The following is a 20,335-nucleotide window of genomic DNA, read 5'->3' on the forward strand; positions in this document are numbered from 1 at the left end:
TAAAAGAATCAAGGAGAAAATCAACAGAGTCTGCAGATATGCTTGGTGTTAAAGATATAGCCTTCATAAACAGTGCACTAGTGTTCTCATTTAAGCATCGCTTTTTGACCGAGACAGATCTAGCTTCAACAGTCGGACAGATCAATATTTCAAAGAAAATACAGAAATGATCAGATAGCGCTACATCCTTAATGACAATTGATGAAATGTTTAGACCCTTACTGATAATTAAATCTAGAGTGTGTCCATGATTGTGTGTAGGTCCATGTACATGCTGAGTCAGATCAAAAGTATTCAAAACAGTTATGATTTCTTTTGCCATATTGGATTCTGCATTTTCTATGTGGATGTTATAGTCCCCAGTAATAGCAAAACAGTCAAACTCTGAGGAAATTGCTGATAACAGTTCTGTAAAGTCCTCCACAAAGGCTGGACAGTATTTTGGAGGCCTGTAGATAACTATAAGTAGAATGCGTGGAGCACCTTTTAATACAATACCCAAGTATTCGAAAGACAAGTAATCACCAAATGACACTTGCTTGCATTGATAGACATCTTTAAATAGAGCAGCTACACCTCCACCTCTCCTAACAGCTCTGCAGACACTCATAAAAGTAAAGTTAGGAGGGGCTGTTTCATTCAGGATTGTTGCACTGCAGCTGTCTTCAAGCCATGTTTCATTTAGAAGCATAAAATCTAGGTTGTTTGTGGTCATTAAGTCATTGACTAGAAGTGATTTATTTTTAAGTGAGCGAATGTTTAGAAGTGCTAACTTAACAGTCTTACTTTCTGTCTCTACAGTAATCTTAGTTTGACGTGTAATAGGTAGCAGATTAAATGGGTTTGCCAAACGGTTTGAAAAGGCCTTAGGCTTTCTATAACGTAATAAAACAGAAATAGAGAAAGCTGCAGGCACACTGGGTTCCCGCTTGTTCTGTAAACATTTGATAAAGTCACTGTTATCATAGCGGGGACCCGACACACATCACTGAGAGCTGTTATCGGTTGTTTTTAATTCACCTAGAACAGTTGAAGGAGGGTGAGGGCGCTGGCGTTGTGGCAGGGGCCGAAGAGCTCTCGCAGGAGGAGGGGGAGGGCGAGCTGGGCCCACAGGCTTTAGTGGTTTCGGGGCTTGACGCTTTTTTGTTGATATCTGGGGGCTCGCAGCAAAAGAGTGGGAGAGTTTGGTTCCAGCGTACACCAGTTCCTCCATTTTCTCTGAGAAGCACAGAAGAGGGGATGCTGGAGAGAGGGATAACGTGTCCAGTGAGAGGGGCTGTTTCTCTGGTGTTACCGGAGGCTGTAATATGCTGTCCTGGCTTCCCTGGCTGTTTTCCCGAAAGTCGTCCTTGGGTGCTGAATTTTGGAGCAGTTCTAATACGTCACTGTCTCTCGGTGAGCTCTGTGGGCAGGGCTCAGTCAAGATTGTGTCCTTGAGCAGTGGTTGTTGTGGCTGCGTGGTGTTATCATTGACCTTGTGGGATGTGTCAACTGCATGTCCATTCAGGTGCTGAAATGAAGTCCTGTGGTCAGTTGTACTCTGTCCAGGTGTGTTTGTGCCATTCAGATTGGCACACACTGCTGAAGGATGATGGAGGCAGAAGTAGATATTGTCCTTTAGCACTCTTGAGCCCAGTTTGTTTGGGTGCAGGCCATCATGAGTGAACAGTTGCCTCTGACTCCAGAACAGATTGAAGTTGTCGATGAAATTCAGTCCTTTTAAGTTGCAGGTTTTTTGCAGCCATGTGTTAAGTCCAAGCAACCGTGTAAATCTATTTGTTCCTCTTGCTGGGAGTGGTCCACTGATGAACGACTGAACTTTTAGTCTTTTAAGCATTTCAAAAAGTTCATTGAAATCCCTCTTAAGGAGTTCTGACTGCTCCTTCCGAATATCATTCTTCCCCACATGAATGATTAGTCGATTTGCAGTTTTATATTTCATCAGAATGCTCATAAGTTCCCTGTTTACATCAGAAACTGTTGCTTGTGGAAGGCAGCATGTAGTTGTATCCCTGCTGCTAATGTTTCTGATAATAGAGTCACCCACTATCAGAGTCCTGGGCTCGGCTGCTCTCTGAACTGAGTGCCGCTGACTGTTCAACCTTGAGCGGCAGTTAGCATCGGTGTTAGCTGCTGGCTGATTTGATCTGTGTCCGATCATGTTTGGGGATTCCTCACCCACATTAGATTCCTCACCCACATTCATTAACACTTCAAATCTGTTCTCCAGATGTATTGGCGGTGGTAGGGAGCTAGTGTTTGGGGTAGAGGATGCTACTGCATTAATGTTTGATACTCGTGACAATCTGATGCCTCGTGTGCCTTTGGGTCTCGCTCCCTGTGTGTGCCATCGATTAATATGCTGATCAGTTCCGGCACTCAGTACGGTCTGTTTAGGGGCATTAGATTCATGGGACTCACCGACTGTGGGCTGAGGACGTCCATGACGAAGCTCTGTTGTGTGTTCCTTCTGGTTTGGTAGTCCCGCAAGTAACTTTGTTTCAAGAACTGCAATCCTTTGTAGAAGTCTGTGGCAGTTTGTGCAGCAGGTAGATTCTTCAACCAGAGGAGGCATATTATTTCTAATCCTTTTGGATGTAGGCAGCTGTGTTTTCCCTTCTCCGGAATGTAAGCTGATGGCTGCCATCAGTGGGAGGCTGGTTGGATAAAAATTCCCCTTTTGTGTAGCAATTCTTCCAGTTAAAAAGATTGTTGTTGCCAAGATTTGTCGTTTGAGCACTGTGTTGATTTGCTGAAGTTAAAATTAGGAGATAAAATATAAAAGCAATAGAGCAAAGCGCGGAGCTGTAAGCAAGAGCGTCCGAACAGTAGCGAAGCAGGAAGCGAAGCAGGAAAATACTGAAAGTTCTATACAAATAAATGTGCATTGAATTTTACTACCATTTTACTACCACAGCAGGTATTTTGGCCTGTGCTCTTGCAACCGCTTTCAGATCGATCTTTATTCCCCAGCTCGTACAAAACGCTGCTGCCAGGATTCTGAGCAGAGCCCGAAAATATGAACACATCACACCAGTCCTCAGGTCCTTGCACTGGCTTCCAGTTGCATTTAGAATTGATTTTAAAGTACTGTTACTTGTTTATAAATCACTCAATGGCCTAGGACCTCAATACATTGCAGATATGCTCATAGAATATAAACCTAACAGATCACTCAGATCATCAGGATCAAGTCATTTAGAAATACCCAGGGTTCACTCGAAGCAGGGAGAGTCTGCTTTTAGCTGTTACGCCAGCCGCAGCTGGAAACAGCTTCCAGAAGAGATCAGGTGTGCTCCAACAGTAGCCACATTCAAATCCAGACTCAAAACACATCTTTTTATCTATGCATTTGCAGATTGAGCACTGTGCTATGACTGAACTGTTTGCATTTATTTTATATATGTATTATCTTTTTATTCTTTTAATTCCTTTCCTGTTTTTATTTCATTTTTAATGTATTTTATATCTTTTATCTATCATCTTGTTATTCCTGACTTTTAATGCAAGAAAGCATTTGTGATTAGGTTAAAATTTGGTAAATTTGGATAAGGGGACAAACCATGGGGAAATTTGAGCTGTGATGCATGGTTAAGACATCTCTGGATTACAGTCAGGACACTTTCCAAAGGGGAAATTTGAACTGCGTTGCATAGATAAGATATCTCCGGAAGAGGGAATGGGGCTGTGTGGCGCAGTTTGAGGTGTCTTGGCAAAAGGGGAGATTGAAACTTTGTTTATCAGTTCGAAGTACCTTAACAGGTAGAAATAGACAGTGGTACTGTCGTGTGAGAAGATCCAGTTAGATCCACTCTGAGGGATAGATCCATTTAGATCCACTCTGACGGACAACAACAACAAAAAACTCCCTGAAACTTCCTAGCTCTTCCATCCAGATAACAAAATTCTGTGTTTTTACTGTTCAATTTCTTATGTTCTATTTTTATTCTTCTTCTTTATGTAAAGCACTTTGAATTACCATTGTGTATGAAATGTGCTATTCAAATAAAATTGCCTTGCCTACTGCCGCAGCAGTGACCACTGATCTCGCAACACCCTTCAGACCAAAAAACGTCTAGGTTACTATTGTAACCCCTGTTCCCAGAAGGAGGGAACGGAGACGTTACATCGATACTGACGTAATGGGGTCTCACCTGGGAGCCCAATCACCTCCAAGGGTACAAAACAAGCCAATGGGAATTGGCCTGTGAGATTTACATGTCGGGCCCCTACCCCGGCATCTGGGTATAAATAAGGCCGGCATACTCACCTTCATTCATATTTTTGCTGAGGAGCCGAGATAAGTATCTGGCCGCTCAGCGGTGACTCAGAGCTATGGCAGGGGAACGTAACATCTCCGTTCCCTCCTTCTGGGAACGGGGGTTACAATAGTAACCTAGACGTTCCCATTCAGTCAGTCACTTTCGACGTTACGTCGATACTGACGTAATGGGGTCCCGTGGAAAGCGCCATAGCAACTGAACCACGTAACGAGTGTTAGGGAGGCAGATGCTGGCAGGCTGTAGCGTGCAAAATGCAAGTGCGGCCCATACTCACAACCCTCCAACGCCCAGAGTAAGCCCAGGAATGTCTTCCATACCAGTGGGATGGAGAGGACAGGGCATTACAATGGAACGGTCGAAGCTGCTGTTCCTTACCCACGGGGAAGAGTGCTTTGGAACTCAATTCCCTCGTTTTTTAGCAAAGACCAAAACTCCAGGAAAGCGTTCCCCGAGAAGGGGAAAGCTACGGAGACCACACCCTGCCCGAAGGGAGGTAATGTGTGGAAGACACATATTGACTGGTCTGAGAAAAGTAACGCATATGGAAGATCTCTGATGTAGGTCCTACCTTCCGGGAGGAACATACTAGCAATCAGAGACAGGGCAAAACGAAGCTGCCCAGGGAAAGACACGGGTTTACCATCAGGGAAATCGTACCGTGGACAGACACATATGGGATTACCCGAGGGGAATCAAAGCATATGGGAATCTAGCCCAGTACAAGGGCAGACCAATTGGGCATACACACAAGTACTGGACCTAGCGCCGGATGCCTCCGCCGCATCTGGCTGCCGCAGGATGCAGGAGGAACTCCACAGGGTTCACCGTTACGGGGAACTGAACTGAGGAGCGGGAAAAGTGCTCGCATTCCCTCTCCCGAGGGAAATGATACAGCAAGCGAACACCCATGGCTATCTACCAGTGATGCGCGGGTTGATCCAAAATGAGCGGGTGCCTGCGGTCATCCGCGGTCACCCGCGGTTACGAGTCATCCAAAAATATTTTTAATGATATTCGGGTCGCGGTCGGTCGGGTCGTTTGAAATAAAGATGCCAATTAAACCTTTGTAATTTTCAGTTTTACTTAATAAAGGTTTCAGTTTTACTTTCATGGGTATTTGTGAACATTTATTTATGGTTATTGTAGCCTCAGTCTTTGGCTTAGCCTACCTGTTTTTGTTCGTCTAAAATGCGTTAATAAATACTTTATTAACATATTCTATCCCTGCATTTTGTGCTTGTGAGAGTTTCAATTGGGCATTCACGTGGCGAAATAGCCAAGCCTACTAATACAAGTGAGAAATCCTTATTTACCTTTTGAATGTTGAGCGTTATTAACTTTTGAATAAATGCTGACGCGGGACAAAATGCCTGATTTCCCAACACGTTGAACTGAGCAATGAAATTGTACAATTTTAATAGGCTACGTTACTTTTAAACGCATATAGCTCAGTAATGTCAGTTTTATGTATTTTCTAAGAGGGGGCGGGATTTTTGTTGGGAAAGTCGGGGGAGAGACGCGCACTTCGATTAGACTGGATAAACACATGCAGCACCTTAATTGTTAAGAAAATGAAACGAAATAAATGAATAAATCAAGCCTTTATTACATAACACTACAACATTCAGAAAAAGAACGGTTTGCGCTCCTAAGGGCTTTCACACTTTTCCAAAAGTGGGCCTTCTCTCAGTTGACCTGCTGATTAGGCTAATTCTTTAAGCAGGGTTGAAACATAAACATCGCATTCATCAATAATATGCATCTGACAGCTGAAATGGAAAATGATGGGCCGCCTCAAGAACTGCCTGCTCTCGCCGCTGCACCTCTGAGGGCACCACGTCAGGTCCTGAAATATTTCTCTCCTCCACAGGCCGGATATTATTGGCCAGGGAGGCTGATGGGGGATTCTTACGTCTATGGCCCAATGACGCTACAATGAGCATTTACTGCTTTTAAAAAAATGCGGGTCAGGAAGCGGGTCGGGTACAATATTTTCTTCTTTTTTTTTTTGCGGTCCGAGTTGCGGGCGGGTTAGTTGAAAACGTCGGTCGGGTGCGGGTTGTTTATACATTGACCCGCGCATCACTGCTATCTACGAGTAGACAGCACACGGGTGGGACACGCAAGGGGGCACGGCTTGCCTTGCGACTGGTACGTCAAGGCGATGGCATCCACTATCCAGTGGATATCCACTATCCACTAAACAGATGGCTCTGTTTGGAGACAGCCTTCCCCTCCTGCTGACCTCCAAAACAGATAAAGAGGGATCGGACGCCCGAAGAGGCCGGCCTGGGAGATGGGAGTGTCGAGAAAGCGAGCTTTGTCAGTGTCCTTCATCTCAGCCAGGTCCAACCAAAGATGCCATTCCTGGACCACCAGGGTGGACACTGATTATCGACACAATCCTCGACAGAAAGGCAAAGGGGGAGGTGTTGCTGTAATTTATAGTAATATATTCAGAATCATTCAAAAGAATTTCAAATATAATTCCTTTGAAGTGATGGTGCTTTATGTAACATTATGCAAGTTGACATTTGTGCTGGCTACTGTATACAGGCCACCAGGGCACCATACTGACTTTATCAAAGAATTTGCTGAGTTTCTATCAGAGTTAGTACTGGCTGCGGATAAAGTCCTTGTTGTTGGTGATTTTAATATCCATGTAGATAATAATAAAGACTCATTTGGATTGGCATTTGCAGATATTTTAAACTCTATTGGAGTTAAACAACACGTGTCAGGACCCACTCATTGTCGTAATCATACCCTAGATCTAATACTGTCGCATGGAATAGATATTGATGCTGTTGAAATTCTACAGCAGAGCGATGATATATCAGATCATTATTTAGTCTTGTGTATAATACAATTAGCCAAGGCTACAAAACCACCACCCAGCCATAAATATTGTAGAACAATCACGTCTGCCACTAAAGATTGCTTTATAAATAATCTCCCCGAGCAGTTTCATCGCCTTAGTATACCTGACAACTTAGAAGAACTCGATGCTGCAACAGAAACTATTGGCTCTCTCTTTTCCAGCACATTAGATGCGGTCGCTCCTTTACGTCTAAAGAAGATTAAGGAAACTAATCCAACGCCGTGGTATGATGAGCACACTCTGGCTCTAAAACGAGCTGTTAGAAAAGCTGAACGTAGTTGGAAGAAAACAAAACTAGAAGTTTTTCGCCTTTCGTGGAAAGAAAAAATGATTGAGTACAGAACAGCCATAAGAAATGCTAGATCTACTTATTTTTCAAATCTCTTAATAGAAAACAAACATAATCCTAGGTATTTATTTGACACAGTGGCTAAATTAACTAGAAACAGAGATTCAACTGCTGACGTTTCCATAGAGCACAGCAGTAATGACTTTATGAACTTCTTTACTTGCAAGATTGATAATATTAGAGAGAAAATTATAAACATGCAACCGTCTACAGTTTCTCTTCAGACAGTGCACTGTAGTGTCCCTGAGGTAAAACTAGAATCATTCGCCGCTATAGGAGAGGAAGAATTATCTAAACTTATCAAATCATCAAAATCAACGACATGTATGTTAGACCCAATGCCGACTAAACTACTGAAAGAAATGCTTCCAGAGGTCGTAGGTCCACTTCTTGATATAATTAATTCATCTTTAACACTAGGACACGTGCCAAAAACCTTTAAGCAGGCTATTATCAAACCTCTTATTAAAAAACCTCAACTAGATCCGAGAGATTTAGTAAATTACAGGCCAATATCGAATCTACCTTTTCTGTCAAAGATACTAGAAAAGGCAGTTTCAACACAACTGTGTTCCTTTTTAGAAAGAAATGGAATCTGTGAGGATTTCCAGTCAGGATTTAGACCATACCATAGTACTGAGACTGCTCTCGTTAGAGTTACAAACGATCTACTCCTATCATCCGATCGTGGCTGTATTTCTCTATTAGTGTTATTAGATCTCAGTGCTGCTTTTGACACTATCGATCATAACATTCTTTTAAAAAGACTTGAAAACTATATTGGCATTAGTGGAATTGCTTTGGCATGGTTCAAATCATACTTATCTGACCGTTATCAGTCTGTGGTAGTTAATGAAGAGATGTCGTATCGATCACAGGTTAAATATGGGGTACCACAAGGCTCAGTATTAGGACCGTTGCTTTTCACTCTGTACATGCTGCCCTTAGGAGAGATAATTAGGAAGCATGGTGTTAGTTTTCACTGCTACGCTGACGATACTCAGCTCTATATTTCCTCGCGCCCTGACGAAACCTACAAATTCACAAAACTAACAGAATGCATAGCTGACATTAAAAACTGGATGACAAGAAATTTCTTATTATTAAATTCAGAAAAAACTGATTTCCTAATCTTTGGACCAAAAACTTCCTCACGAAAAAACCTTGAATACTCTCTAACACTTGACGGGTGCTCCATTAAACCTTCGTCCTCAGTTAGGAACCTGGGTGTGCTCTTTGATACCAATCTTTCATTTGAAAGTCATGTTTCTAGTATCTGTAAAACCGCCTTCTTCCATCTAAAAAATATATCTAAATTACGACATATGCTCTCAATGACAAATGCGGAACAGTTGGTTCATGCATTCATGACCTCAAGACTAGATTATTGTAACGCTCTACTGGGTGGTTGTTCTGCTCGGCTTTTAAACAAACTACAGTTGGTTCAAAATGCGGCAGCTAGAGTTCTTACTAGAACCAGAAAGTATGACCATATTAGCCCAGTTCTGTCAACATTACATTGGCTCCCTATTAAACATCGTATAGATTTTAAAATCTTGCTACTTACTTATAAAGCTCTAAATGGTTTAGCTCCCCAGTACCTAAGTGAGCTCTTAATGCATTATAGTCCTTCACGTTTATTGCGATCTCAGAATTTAGGCCAGTTGATAATACCCAGAATATCAAAATCAACTGAAGGTGGCAGATCATTTTCATATTTAGCACCTAAACTCTGGAACAATCTTCCTAGCATTGTTCGGGAAGCAGACACACTCTGTCAGTTTAAATCTAGACTAAAAACACATCTCTTTGCTCTTGCATACACATAACACATTATCAATACATTAACATTTTTCAAATCCGTTAAAGGATTGTTACGCTGCAATAATTAGGTCGGCCGGAACCGAGAACATTTCCTATAACACTAGATATACCTGTACATCAGAACAAGAATGGCATCTACGCTAATATCTGTCTCTCTGCTTATCCTGAGGTTTGCCGGGTGCTGGATCCAGGCCGTATCCAGGTCAGATGGAGAACCTGCGTCTGGACCTGACTACAACGTAGCCCAGGATCCCCGTATCCGCTTACATATATTTATATATAATCGATTTTTAATCTCTATAATAAAAATGTACAATTCAGATTTTGATCTCCATATACATTTACATATATATATCTTCCAAGGGGTTTTTTCCCTCCTAGGACTTTTTTCCCAGTGCTAGCACGCTGGGTTTTTCTCCTAGGGGGTTTTTTCCACCCCTGGAAGTCAGCCGACATTGGCTTAATGTAGCACCATCTTGTATATGTTACATATTACCACGCTTGTTTGTACAGTTTTAACCACTTCCCTTTTTTTCTGTGCTTCTAATATGTAAAGCTGCTTTGAAACAATTACCAATTGTAAAAGCGCTATATAAATAAATTTGACTTGACTTGACTTGACTGTCTGACCCAGGGCGCGCGCCGTGACTTTTGACGCCCGGAGGGCGAGGTCAGTCGCCGTACGCAGCTCTTGCAGCAGCCCTGGCTCAGAACTACCCTCGTACAGATCCTTAAGAGCTTTCAAGATGGCCATGGCGTGCAGGGCGGAAGCTGCCTGTCCAGCAGCTGAGTAAGCCTTGGCAGCGAGAGCGGCCATGGTCTTATTCGCCTTGGATGGGAGATGCAGACGGTTCCGCCAAGTGGCCACGGACTGCGGGCACAAGTGCACCGCAATCACACGTTCCACCTGTGGAATCTCCACGTACCCCTTGGCAGCCCCACCATCGAGGGTAGTGAGAGCAGAGGAGGCAGAAGAACGGTTTCTGTGAGGGGCCATCCACGTCTTCTGGAGCTCCTCATGCACCTCTGGGAAACAGGGCTGGACTGGGACAAAAAAATGGCCCTGGCATTTTTGCTCAGACCGGCCCACCACAATCGGTTGGACACCACCCACCAGTACACCATCCTTGCAGTCCGTGTAAATATGCATACCTACTGTTCCATTCCCCAAAGTCCCTACAAAGCTGAGTAGTAAGTGCAAGTGGACCAGTGTACTCACTCTCTCTTGACTGACTCCCTGGTGATCAAAAGTGGCAGTGGAGTAGGGCCCACACCAATGGACAGCAAAGATCAGAAATAAATTCTTATTTTAAGTCTTTAACTTTGCATTATAATCTTGATGGACAATGTGCTCCATGTTATAAAAGCTAGTTAACCCTTAGAACATGGATGTAAAATACTGATAATTCTATAAAGAAATATTTTTTTTCATTTTTTTTTCAACGAAACAGACAGAAGAAAAACTATTTACAATTACAAATATACTTTGTTTTAAAGAGCACAAACCCCTCTTTAAGTGTCAAACATTTACATCTTATTTTTTAGATACTCCCCATTAAAAACAATGAAAAGGAAAACTATACTACCAAATTACTTGCAAAAAAAAATGTCCTAATAAAATGATATACATGTTATTCACTTGCCATAAACAACCAAGTGTTCATACCAGAGTAATAGGGTACAAGAGCTACAAAACATAACATTTTATAGCTGAAAAGTGAGATCTAGTAGACCATCATCATGCCTAACGGCTATAAATAGACACCTATAGTCTCATTGTGAAATAAACACATCATCAGTAATATTACATTAAAATAATAACCTGAAATTTTTTTTTTGAAAAATCAAATTGCAACATTTCAGGTTTTTCTAGTTAATGAGAAGGGGCGTTACTGCATAAGTGAACTATGATAGCTACAAGGGCACACTGCTAGCTACAAAAAACAATGCAAAATAGCTTTTGCTGTGCTATTTGACTTTAGCTGACTGAGTGACCAGTGCAGTAGGTGACAGTCTGACTTTATAATAACGACGACGATTATGTTCTTTTATAGCCTAATATTCATTAATTTTGGTAAAGCATCATCATCGTCGTCGTCGCATCATGAGTCCCTCGCTCCCTTCCTCCCTGTTAATCATGCTTACTGCTTCTATTATACTCTCCTGCTTACTCTGTCCCTCATAGGCTTCACTGTCAAACACCTGCTGCTCCTCTGCCTGACAGGTGTCTCCTCCATGTTCTTCTATGTTCTTGCACGTCGTCAGGTACTGTAAACAGAAGCTACTGTAACCGTACTAAACATGTCAGGAAATGTCACTAAATTTTTGCACGTTGAGGCATCAACCTCTACATTTTTTTTATTTTTTTTGCCCGCAACTTCTCCGCACCCCCCTTGCACTTGCGCTTTTGTTTTTCCATCATCTTAATACACAGATGTTTTGGCTCTGAGCTACTGCAGTGCATCTGACACACAAAACACAGGGGACGGGGTGGAGTCTGTTAAGAGATGTGATTGGGCCAGCCCAGTGTCAGTATGGAAAATTAACCAATGGGTCGTTGGCGAATTTTATGTTTATAAAAAAAAAAAAAATCATATCATATCGCGGCCCCGCCCCCAAGTGCGTTGGCCCACCGGGCATTTGCACGGTATGCCAGATTACCAGTCCAGGCCTGCCGGGAAGAAAGGCACTGGGGTGGGACGCGGCTGTGAACCGCGCCCCGAACCCAGGAACCAATCATCCAACCGCGAGCACTCGGGACACGGTGGAGGGTTCCACACGAGACCGATGCCCGCGGCGGCCCGGGCAAGCATGGCCACCAATTCAAAGTCCGCCTCAGACTGAGCGACCACCGCTGAGGGCGGAAGTTTGGAGTCATCGTCGTCCTCTGAATCAGAAAACCCACTCCCCGACACAGTGAGCGACATCTGATCCTCCTCCGGAGCGCCAAAAGTGACACACAAAACACAGGGGACGGGGTGGAGTCTGTTAAGAGATGTGATTGGGCCAGCCCAGTGTCAGTATGGAAAATTAACCAATGGGTCGTTGGCGAATTTTATGTTTATAAAAAAAAAAAAATCATATCATATCGCGGCCCCGCCCCCAAGTGCGTCGGCCCACCGGGCATTTGCACGGTATGCCAGATTACCAGTCCAGGCCTGCCGGGAAGAAAGGCACTGGGGTGGGACGCGGCTGTGAACCGCGCCCCGAACCCAGGAACCAATCATCCAACCGCGAGCACTCGGGACACGGTGGAGGGTTCCACACGAGACCGATGCCCGCGGCGGCCCGGGCAAGCATGGCCACCAATTCAAAGTCCGCCTCAGACTGAGCGACCACCGCTGAGGGCGGAAGTTTGGAGTCATCGTCGTCCTCTGAATCAGAAAACCCACTCCCCGACACAGTGAGCGACATCTGATCCTCCTCCGGAGCGCCAAAAGTGACACGGGGCACCCCCGAGGAGGGCCCCGCAGCAGCAGCCGGCACATGGCATTGCGGAGGAGTGGGAGGTTCATGGGGGCGGACCCGACGAAGTGGCTCCCACTGTAATCCTCAGATCTCCTAGAGTACTAACCTGGCCAGCGGCCGCTACAGCCGCTGGCGCTGGGGTAGTAGCAGAGGGGACTCTGTTGAAGGAACTTGTCCTAAGCAATTAAAATTGCTGTTTGCTCTCTCAGTTCAGGAAATTCACTCTTGAAGAGGTGAAAGGATGATCAGCCGATCGGCTCCGAAGCAAAAGTATGAATGAAGGTGAGTATTTATGCCCGGCATGTAAATCTCACAGGCCAATTCCCATTGGCTTGTTTTGTACCCTTGGAGGTGATTGGGCTCCCAGGCGAGACCCCATTACGTCAGTATCGACGTAACGTCGAACGTGACTGACTGAATGGGAAACTTTATTCCCCACTGCCACAGCCTTTCGTTTTCTCTTAATGTTCCCACAGGAAATTCACCACACAAGCTGCCTTAGGGATTAAATCCTTTAAGTACTCTGTACTTATATTGTTGAACTACTCTTAGTTGTCTGCTCAGGTTGCTGTCCTTATAAATATCTTTTTTTGTGGGTTTAACTCAGAGCTCAAGCTGAGCCTCGTTTGACGACAGCAAGCCAAGTTTGTTTTACCATATGATGTTTTATTAACAAAATTCAGGAGGAGCAAGATCAGATAATTAACCTAATTAGAACAGGTGGAGAGCATTCAGTTAATCAACTCAACCAATGTCAAAAGGTATAAATTCAGCAGACTGACTTCTGTTCATCTGAGAGTTTATCAGCATCCCTCCTCCGCCCCATCTCCTCACTTATAGTTCTATCTACTTTTACCACAAAAATGTGGTAAACTTTTACCACTGTCTATCTACTTTTACCACTGTACTCACATGAACTGTTTTAAATATGTCAAAACTATCTTAATTTGTGTTCCAAAGATGAACGAAGTTCTTATGGGTGTGGAATGACATGAGGGTGAGAAATAAATTACAGAATTTAAAATTTTGGGTAAACTAACCCTTTAAGCAGATTCTTAAAAACCACTGATTGGCCATTGTGTTCACATGCTCATCAGATATGTCTGTGATTGGCTACAATGATTAGTGCTAGACATCTTTGATGCTCTTCACCAAGCGCTTACACGGATACTCACAGGAGTGTTTGAAAAAGGGCGTCTATCAGCAGATCCCTGATATGTCCACTGACAGACACCTGCTTTCAAACACTTCCATGTGTATCTATGTAAGCAGTTAAGCCCTACAATTAATAATGATAATAATAATAATAATAATAATAATAATAGTAATTAAAGAATAGTTAAATACTACAAACAAAAATGGCTTCAAGAACGGCATCTTCTCTGGATCTAATTTTAATTCAGTCATTCTACAAATTAGCAGCACAAACAAAAAAACATAAGACATCAATACAGAATGAATTCACTTTCATGCAACTAATGCATTTATATTATAGGCAATGAGACAAGATAAACTCTTACCTACAGTGATGTCAACAGTGTTACTCCAAGGTGATATTACAGTGCTGTTTTGGTAGGTGTAATTACAGCTGTAGCTGCCCTGATGTGAGACGCTTACATTGACAAGGTGGAAAGTCACATCAGAAACATGTTTCTGGGAGGATATTGATGATCCGTTTATGAAGAGGTGGAATTCAGCATCAGCATTGCATCTTGGTTCAGGTGTTGTGCATCTGAACCGAATGTTTTGTCCAGGAGAAACAACTGCACAAGAAACAACTGCACGAGAAACTGCATTTGTGGAGATCAGGAAAAGAGTGGGTCTCTGCAGGTAACCTGCAAAAGAAATAGGCATCCATTTAAAATTACATGTTAAGATAAAAATCATTAAATACATGAAGCTTATTGTAATTTCTATTGCTCATTTCTACCTAACTCTGTCAAAATGCAAAAGATTTACCTGAACAAACAACAGCAGCATCTTTACCATGACCACAGTTGTGAGCTCCTAGTCCTCTGTGTGAACACTGTGTGAGGTTTCCTTCACCTCCCGAGCATCCAACACCATCCAGCCAGATCGATCCACTGCCTTGACCAAAGGCGGAACTTTTAGGTGCACTGATGGCTGAACCACACTCTAACTGTCTGCACACCACAGCAGCATCATTCACGTCCCAGTCATTATCACACACGGTTCCCCACTGGCCATTATGAAGGATCTCCACTCTTCCACAGCATGAATCAGACCCACTGACCAATCTTATGTCTGGTAAGATATAAAAATGTAAGTTATGTGATTAAAAACTATGTTGTAAGTATGTGTATAATGTATGTGTTTGACATTGTTAGTAGCCAAGCTTTTTTTTTTAATAATTATTATTTGGGACTAAACACCATAGGTTTATGTTGTTTTCAATCACTATTGTACTCTTTTCATCACAAGCAAAACAGTAAATATACAATGGCATCTTGGATCTGAGGAAAGCATATATTTTTACCTTTTAAGCAGACGACACCTGCATCTTCGTTGTGACGACAGCTATGGTTTCCCAAAGGACTGTGTGAGCACTGTGTGAGGGACGATTCACTTCCTGAACATCCCACATTACTCAACCAGATCCGACCACTTCCCTGGCCAAAACGAGCGTTGGAGTGTGCTCTAGCAGCTGGTCCACATCCCAACTGTCTGCACACCACCTCAGCATCATTCATGTCCCAGCCATCATCACACACTGTCCCCCACTGGTCATCATAAAGGATCTCAACTCTCCCAGAGCAGTCAGTATTACCATTCACCAGTCTGATACTGTATTCACCTGAAAAAAATTTAATAAATATATTATAAATAAACACACATCTAACAACATGCTAAAACATAAGTCATTCCATGTCTTTCCACGCTCATGGGCAAAGGAATTTCTCTCAAAGGCTTGCAGGTGTATCTGAGTTCACACAAAATATAATCTTTTAGCAAACACCAATGCTAAATTTTACATATATTGTAATTATTTTTCACAGCTTATAATAATCAATTTAATGAGCCCATGTTTCTGGCATAAATTAATACATCTTTAGATAACTGTGTGATTTGTATATGTACAGTACATTTCTGAAATACATTACTTGTACACAGTGACCTCTGATAACAGACCACACTAAATTGTAATGTAGAGTCATGAATGTCATGAAATTCAATATTTTCTTTGAAACAATACTGAAAGTTCTATACAAATAAATGTGCATTGAATTTTACTACCATTTTACTACCACAGCGGGTATTTTGGCCTGTGCTCTTGCAACCGCTTTCAGATCGATCTTTATTCCCCAGCTCGTACAAAACGCTGCTGCCAGGATTCTGAGCAGAGCCCGAAAATATGAACACATCACACCAGTCCTCAGGTCCTTGCACTGGCTTCCAGTTGCATTTAGAATTGATTTTAAAGTACTGTTACTTGTTTATAAATCACTCAATGGCCTAGGACCTCAATACATTGCAGATATGCTCATAGAATATAAACCAGATCACTCAGATCATCAGGATCAAGTCACTTATTAATACCCAGGGTTCACTCGAAGCAGGGAGAGTCTGCTTTTAGCTGTTACGCCAACAGCAGCTGGAACCAGCGACTTTTAATGCATCTTAAATATTGCTGTCTGGTTTAAAGAGCTGGGAGAATTAGGAAGAAAGCATTTGTGATTAGGTTAAAATTTGGTAAATTTGGATAAGGGGACAAACCATGGGGAAATTAGAGCTGTGGTGCATGGTTAAGACATCTCTGGATTACAGTCAAGACACTTTCCAAAAGGGAAATTTGAACTGCGTTGCATAGATAAGATATCTCCGGAAGAGGGAATGGGGCTGTGTGGCGCAGTTTGAGGTGTCTTGGCAAAAGGGGAGATTGAAACTTTGTTCATCAGTTCGAAGTACCTTAACAGGTAGAGCTAGACAGTGGTCCTGTCGTGTGAGAAGATCCAGTTAGATCCGCTCTGAGGGATATATCCATTTAGATCCACTCTGACGGACAACAACAACAAAAAACTCCCTGAAACTTCCTAGCTCTTCCATCCAGATAACAAAATTCTCTGTTTTTACTGTTATTTCAATTTCTTATGTTCTATTTTTATTCTTCTTCTTTATGTAAAGAACTTTGAATTACCATTGTGTATGAAATGTGCTATTCAAATAAAATTGCCTTGCCTACTTCCGCAGCAGTGACCACTGATCTCGCAACACCCTTCAGACCAAAAAACGTCTAGGTTACTATTGTAACCCCTGTTCCCAGAAAGAGGGAACGGAGACATTACGTCGATACTGACGTAATGGGGTCTCGCCTGGGAACCCAATCACCTCCAAGGGTACAAAACAAGCCAATGGGAATTGGCCTGTGAGATTTACATGCCGGGCCCCTATCCCGGCATCTGGGTATAAATAGAGCCGGCATACTCACCTTCATTCATATTTTTGCTGAGGAGCCGAGATAGGTATCTGGCCGCTCAGCGGTGACTCAGAGCTATGGCAGGGGAACGTAACATCTCCGTTCCGTCCTTCTGGGAACGGGTTTACAATAGTAACCTAGACGTTCCCATTCAGTCAGTCACGTTCGACGTTACGCCGATACTGACGTAATGGGGTCCCGTGGAAAGCGCCATAGCAACTGAACCACGTAACGAGTGTTAGGGAGGCAGATGCTGGCAGGCCGTAGCGTGCCAAATGCAAGTGCGGCCAATACTCGCAACCCTCCAACGCCCAGAGTAAGCCCAGGAATGTCTTCCATACCAGTGGGATGGAGAGGACAGGGCATTACAATGGAACGGTCGAAGCTGCTGTTCCTTACCCACGGGGAAGAGAGCTTCGGAACTCAATTCCCTCGTTTTTTTAGCAAAGACCAAAACGCCAGGAAAGCGTTCCCCGAGGAGGGGAAAGCTACGGAGACCACACCCTGCCCGAAGGGAGGTAATGTGTGGAAGACACATATGGACTGGTCTGAGAACAGTAACGCATATGGAAGATCTCTGATGAAGGTCCTACCTTCCGGGAGGAACATACTAACAATCAGAGACAGGGCAAAACGAAGCCGCCCAGGGAAAGACACGGGTTTACCATCAGGGAAACCGTACCGTGGACAGACACATATGGGATTACCCGAGGGGAATCACAGCATATGGGCATCTAGCCCAGTACCCCAGTACAAGGGCAGACCAATTGGGCATACACACAAGTACTGGACCTAGCGCCGGATGCCTCCGCCGCGTCTGGCTTCCGCAGGATGCAGGAGGAACTCCACAGGGTTCACCGTTACGGGGAACTGAACTGAGGAGCGGGAAAAGTGCTCGCATTCCCTCTCCCAAGGGAAATGACACAGCAAGCGAACACCCATGTCTATCTACGAGTAGACAGCACACGGGTTGGACACTCAAGGGGGCACGGCTTGCCTTGCGACTGGTACGTCAAGGCGATGGCATCCACTATCCAGTGGATATCCACTATCCACTAAACAGATGGCTCTGTTTGGAGACAGCCTTCCCATTCTGCTGACCTCCAAAACAGATAAAGAGCTGCTCAGAGCTTCAAAAGCTCGGCGTGCGGTCCACTTAAACGCGCAGGGCACGAACGGGACACAGCAACGCAAGGGCTGGGTCTGCCTCCTCCGGGGGCAGTGCTTGCAAGTTCACCACCTGATCCCTGAAGGGAGTGGTGGGAACTTTGGGCACATATCACCGTTATCCTTTATCCTTTATCCTTTATATCCAGGCCGGGGTCTCAGGATAACATGAGAGTAGTCCGGCCCAAAATCCAGGCACAAATCACTGACCGAAAATGCCTGTAGGTCCCCAAACCTCTTGAAGGAGGCGAGCGCTGTCTTGAGAGACAGATGTTTCAGCTCAGCTGACTCAAGGGGCTCGAAGGGAGCTCTCCGAAGGCCCAAGAGGGCGACGGAGAGATCCCAGGAGGGAATGAGGCGAGGCCTAGGGGGATTTAACCTCCTGGCGCCTCTGAGGAACCTAATGATCAGGTTGTGCTTTCCTAGTGACTTGCCATCGAGCACATCATGATGCGCTGCAATGGCGGCCACATAGACCTTCAGGGTGGAAGGGGACAGCCTCCGTTCCAAACCCTCTTGAAGGAAGGAAAGCACAACACCGACCGGGCATTTCCGGGGGTCTTCCCGGTGGGAAGAACACCACTCAATGAACAGACTCAACTTCATGGCATAAGTGCGCCTCGTAGAGGGGGCTCTGGCCGAAGTGATGGTGTCGACTACCGCAGAAGGTAGGCCACTCAAGTCTGCCGCGTCCCGTCCAGGAACCACACGTGGAGGTTCCACAGATCGGGACGCGGGTGCCATAGGGTGCCTTGCCCCAGAGAAAGGAGGTCCTTTCTCAGGGGGATGCGCCAGGGATGGGCTGTCGCGAGGAGCATGAGTTCTGGGAACCAGGTCCGGTTGGGCCAGTACGGTGCAACTAGCAAGACCTGCTCCTCGTCCTCCCTGACCTTGCACAGTGTCTGTGCAAGGAGGCTCACTGGGGGAAACACATATTTGCGTAGGCCCCGGGGCCAGCTGTGTGCCAATGCATCCGTGCCGAGGATCCCCTCGGTCAGCGAATAAAACAACTGGCAATGGGCGGATTCCTGAGAAGCGAACAGGTCCACCTGCGCTTCCCCGAACCGCCTGGGGGTGGAGTCTCCATTCCAGCGCATCAGCCGCATGATTGAGCTCGCCCGGGATGTAAGAGGCGCGCAGCGACCTGAGTCGGCGCTGACTCCACAGGAGGAGATGGCGGGCGAGTTGTGACATGCGACGGGAGTGTAGACCACCCTGGTGGTTGATGTACGCTACAGTCAATGTATTGTCCGTTCGGACCAGTACATGCTTGCCCTGCAGCAGCGGTCGAAACCGGCGCACCGCAAGGAGTACTGCCAGCAACTCGAGGCAGTTGATATGCCAGTGGTGATGGGGTCCTGTCCAGGAGCCCGACGCCGACTAGCCACTGCATATGGCACCCCAGCCGGTGGTGGAGGCATCTGTTGTGACAACAACATGCCTGGACACTTGTACTAGGGGCACACCGGCCCGTAGTAAAGCAAGGTCCGACCATGGGCTGAATGTGCGGCGACAACTCAGGACTCGGTCGTGAAGCCAGTGTCAAAGCGGTCTCATATGAAGCAATCCGTGCGGCGTGACCGCAGCTGCGGATGCCATATGCCCCAGGAGCCTCTGAAATTGTTTCAGTGGGACCGCTGTTTTCCGCAAGAACGAATTCAGGCAGTTCAGCACCGACTGTGCACGCTCGTTAGTGAGACGTGCTGTCATGTTGACCGAGTCCAGCTCCACACCGAGAAAAGAGATGCTCTGCACGGGACAGAGCTTGCTCTTTTCCCAGTTGACCCGAAGTGGCTGAGGTGACTGAGCACCAGGTCCCTGTGTTTGCACATCTGCTCTCGGGACTGGGCCAAAATGAGCCAGGCGTCGAAGTAGTTGAGGATGCGAACGCCCACTTCCCTGAGCGGGGCAAGGGCCCCCTCTGCGAC

The 20,335-nt window shown here is 44.9% G+C and overlaps 1 protein-coding gene across 1 annotated transcript in view; it reads right to left on the minus strand.

The window, feature by feature from the left end:
* LOC137005207 (scavenger receptor cysteine-rich type 1 protein M130-like) overlaps positions 1 to 20,335 on the minus strand; it is a 62,691-nt gene that overhangs the window by 34,322 nt on the left and 8,034 nt on the right. The window contains exons 5-7 of the mRNA XM_067366022.1: positions 15,303 to 15,620; positions 14,765 to 15,070; positions 8,799 to 8,804 (exon numbers count right to left, since the gene is read on the minus strand). Coding sequence (XP_067222123.1) covers positions 8,799 to 8,804; positions 14,765 to 15,070; positions 15,303 to 15,620 — 630 coding nt within the window. The remainder of the gene's footprint in view (positions 1 to 8,798; positions 8,805 to 14,764; positions 15,071 to 15,302; positions 15,621 to 20,335) is intronic.

The sequence above is a fragment of the Chanodichthys erythropterus genome, chromosome 17 (genome assembly GCF_024489055.1).
Source record: "Chanodichthys erythropterus isolate Z2021 chromosome 17, ASM2448905v1, whole genome shotgun sequence".
In the NCBI taxonomy this organism is placed as follows: Eukaryota; Metazoa; Chordata; class Actinopteri; order Cypriniformes; family Xenocyprididae; genus Chanodichthys; species Chanodichthys erythropterus.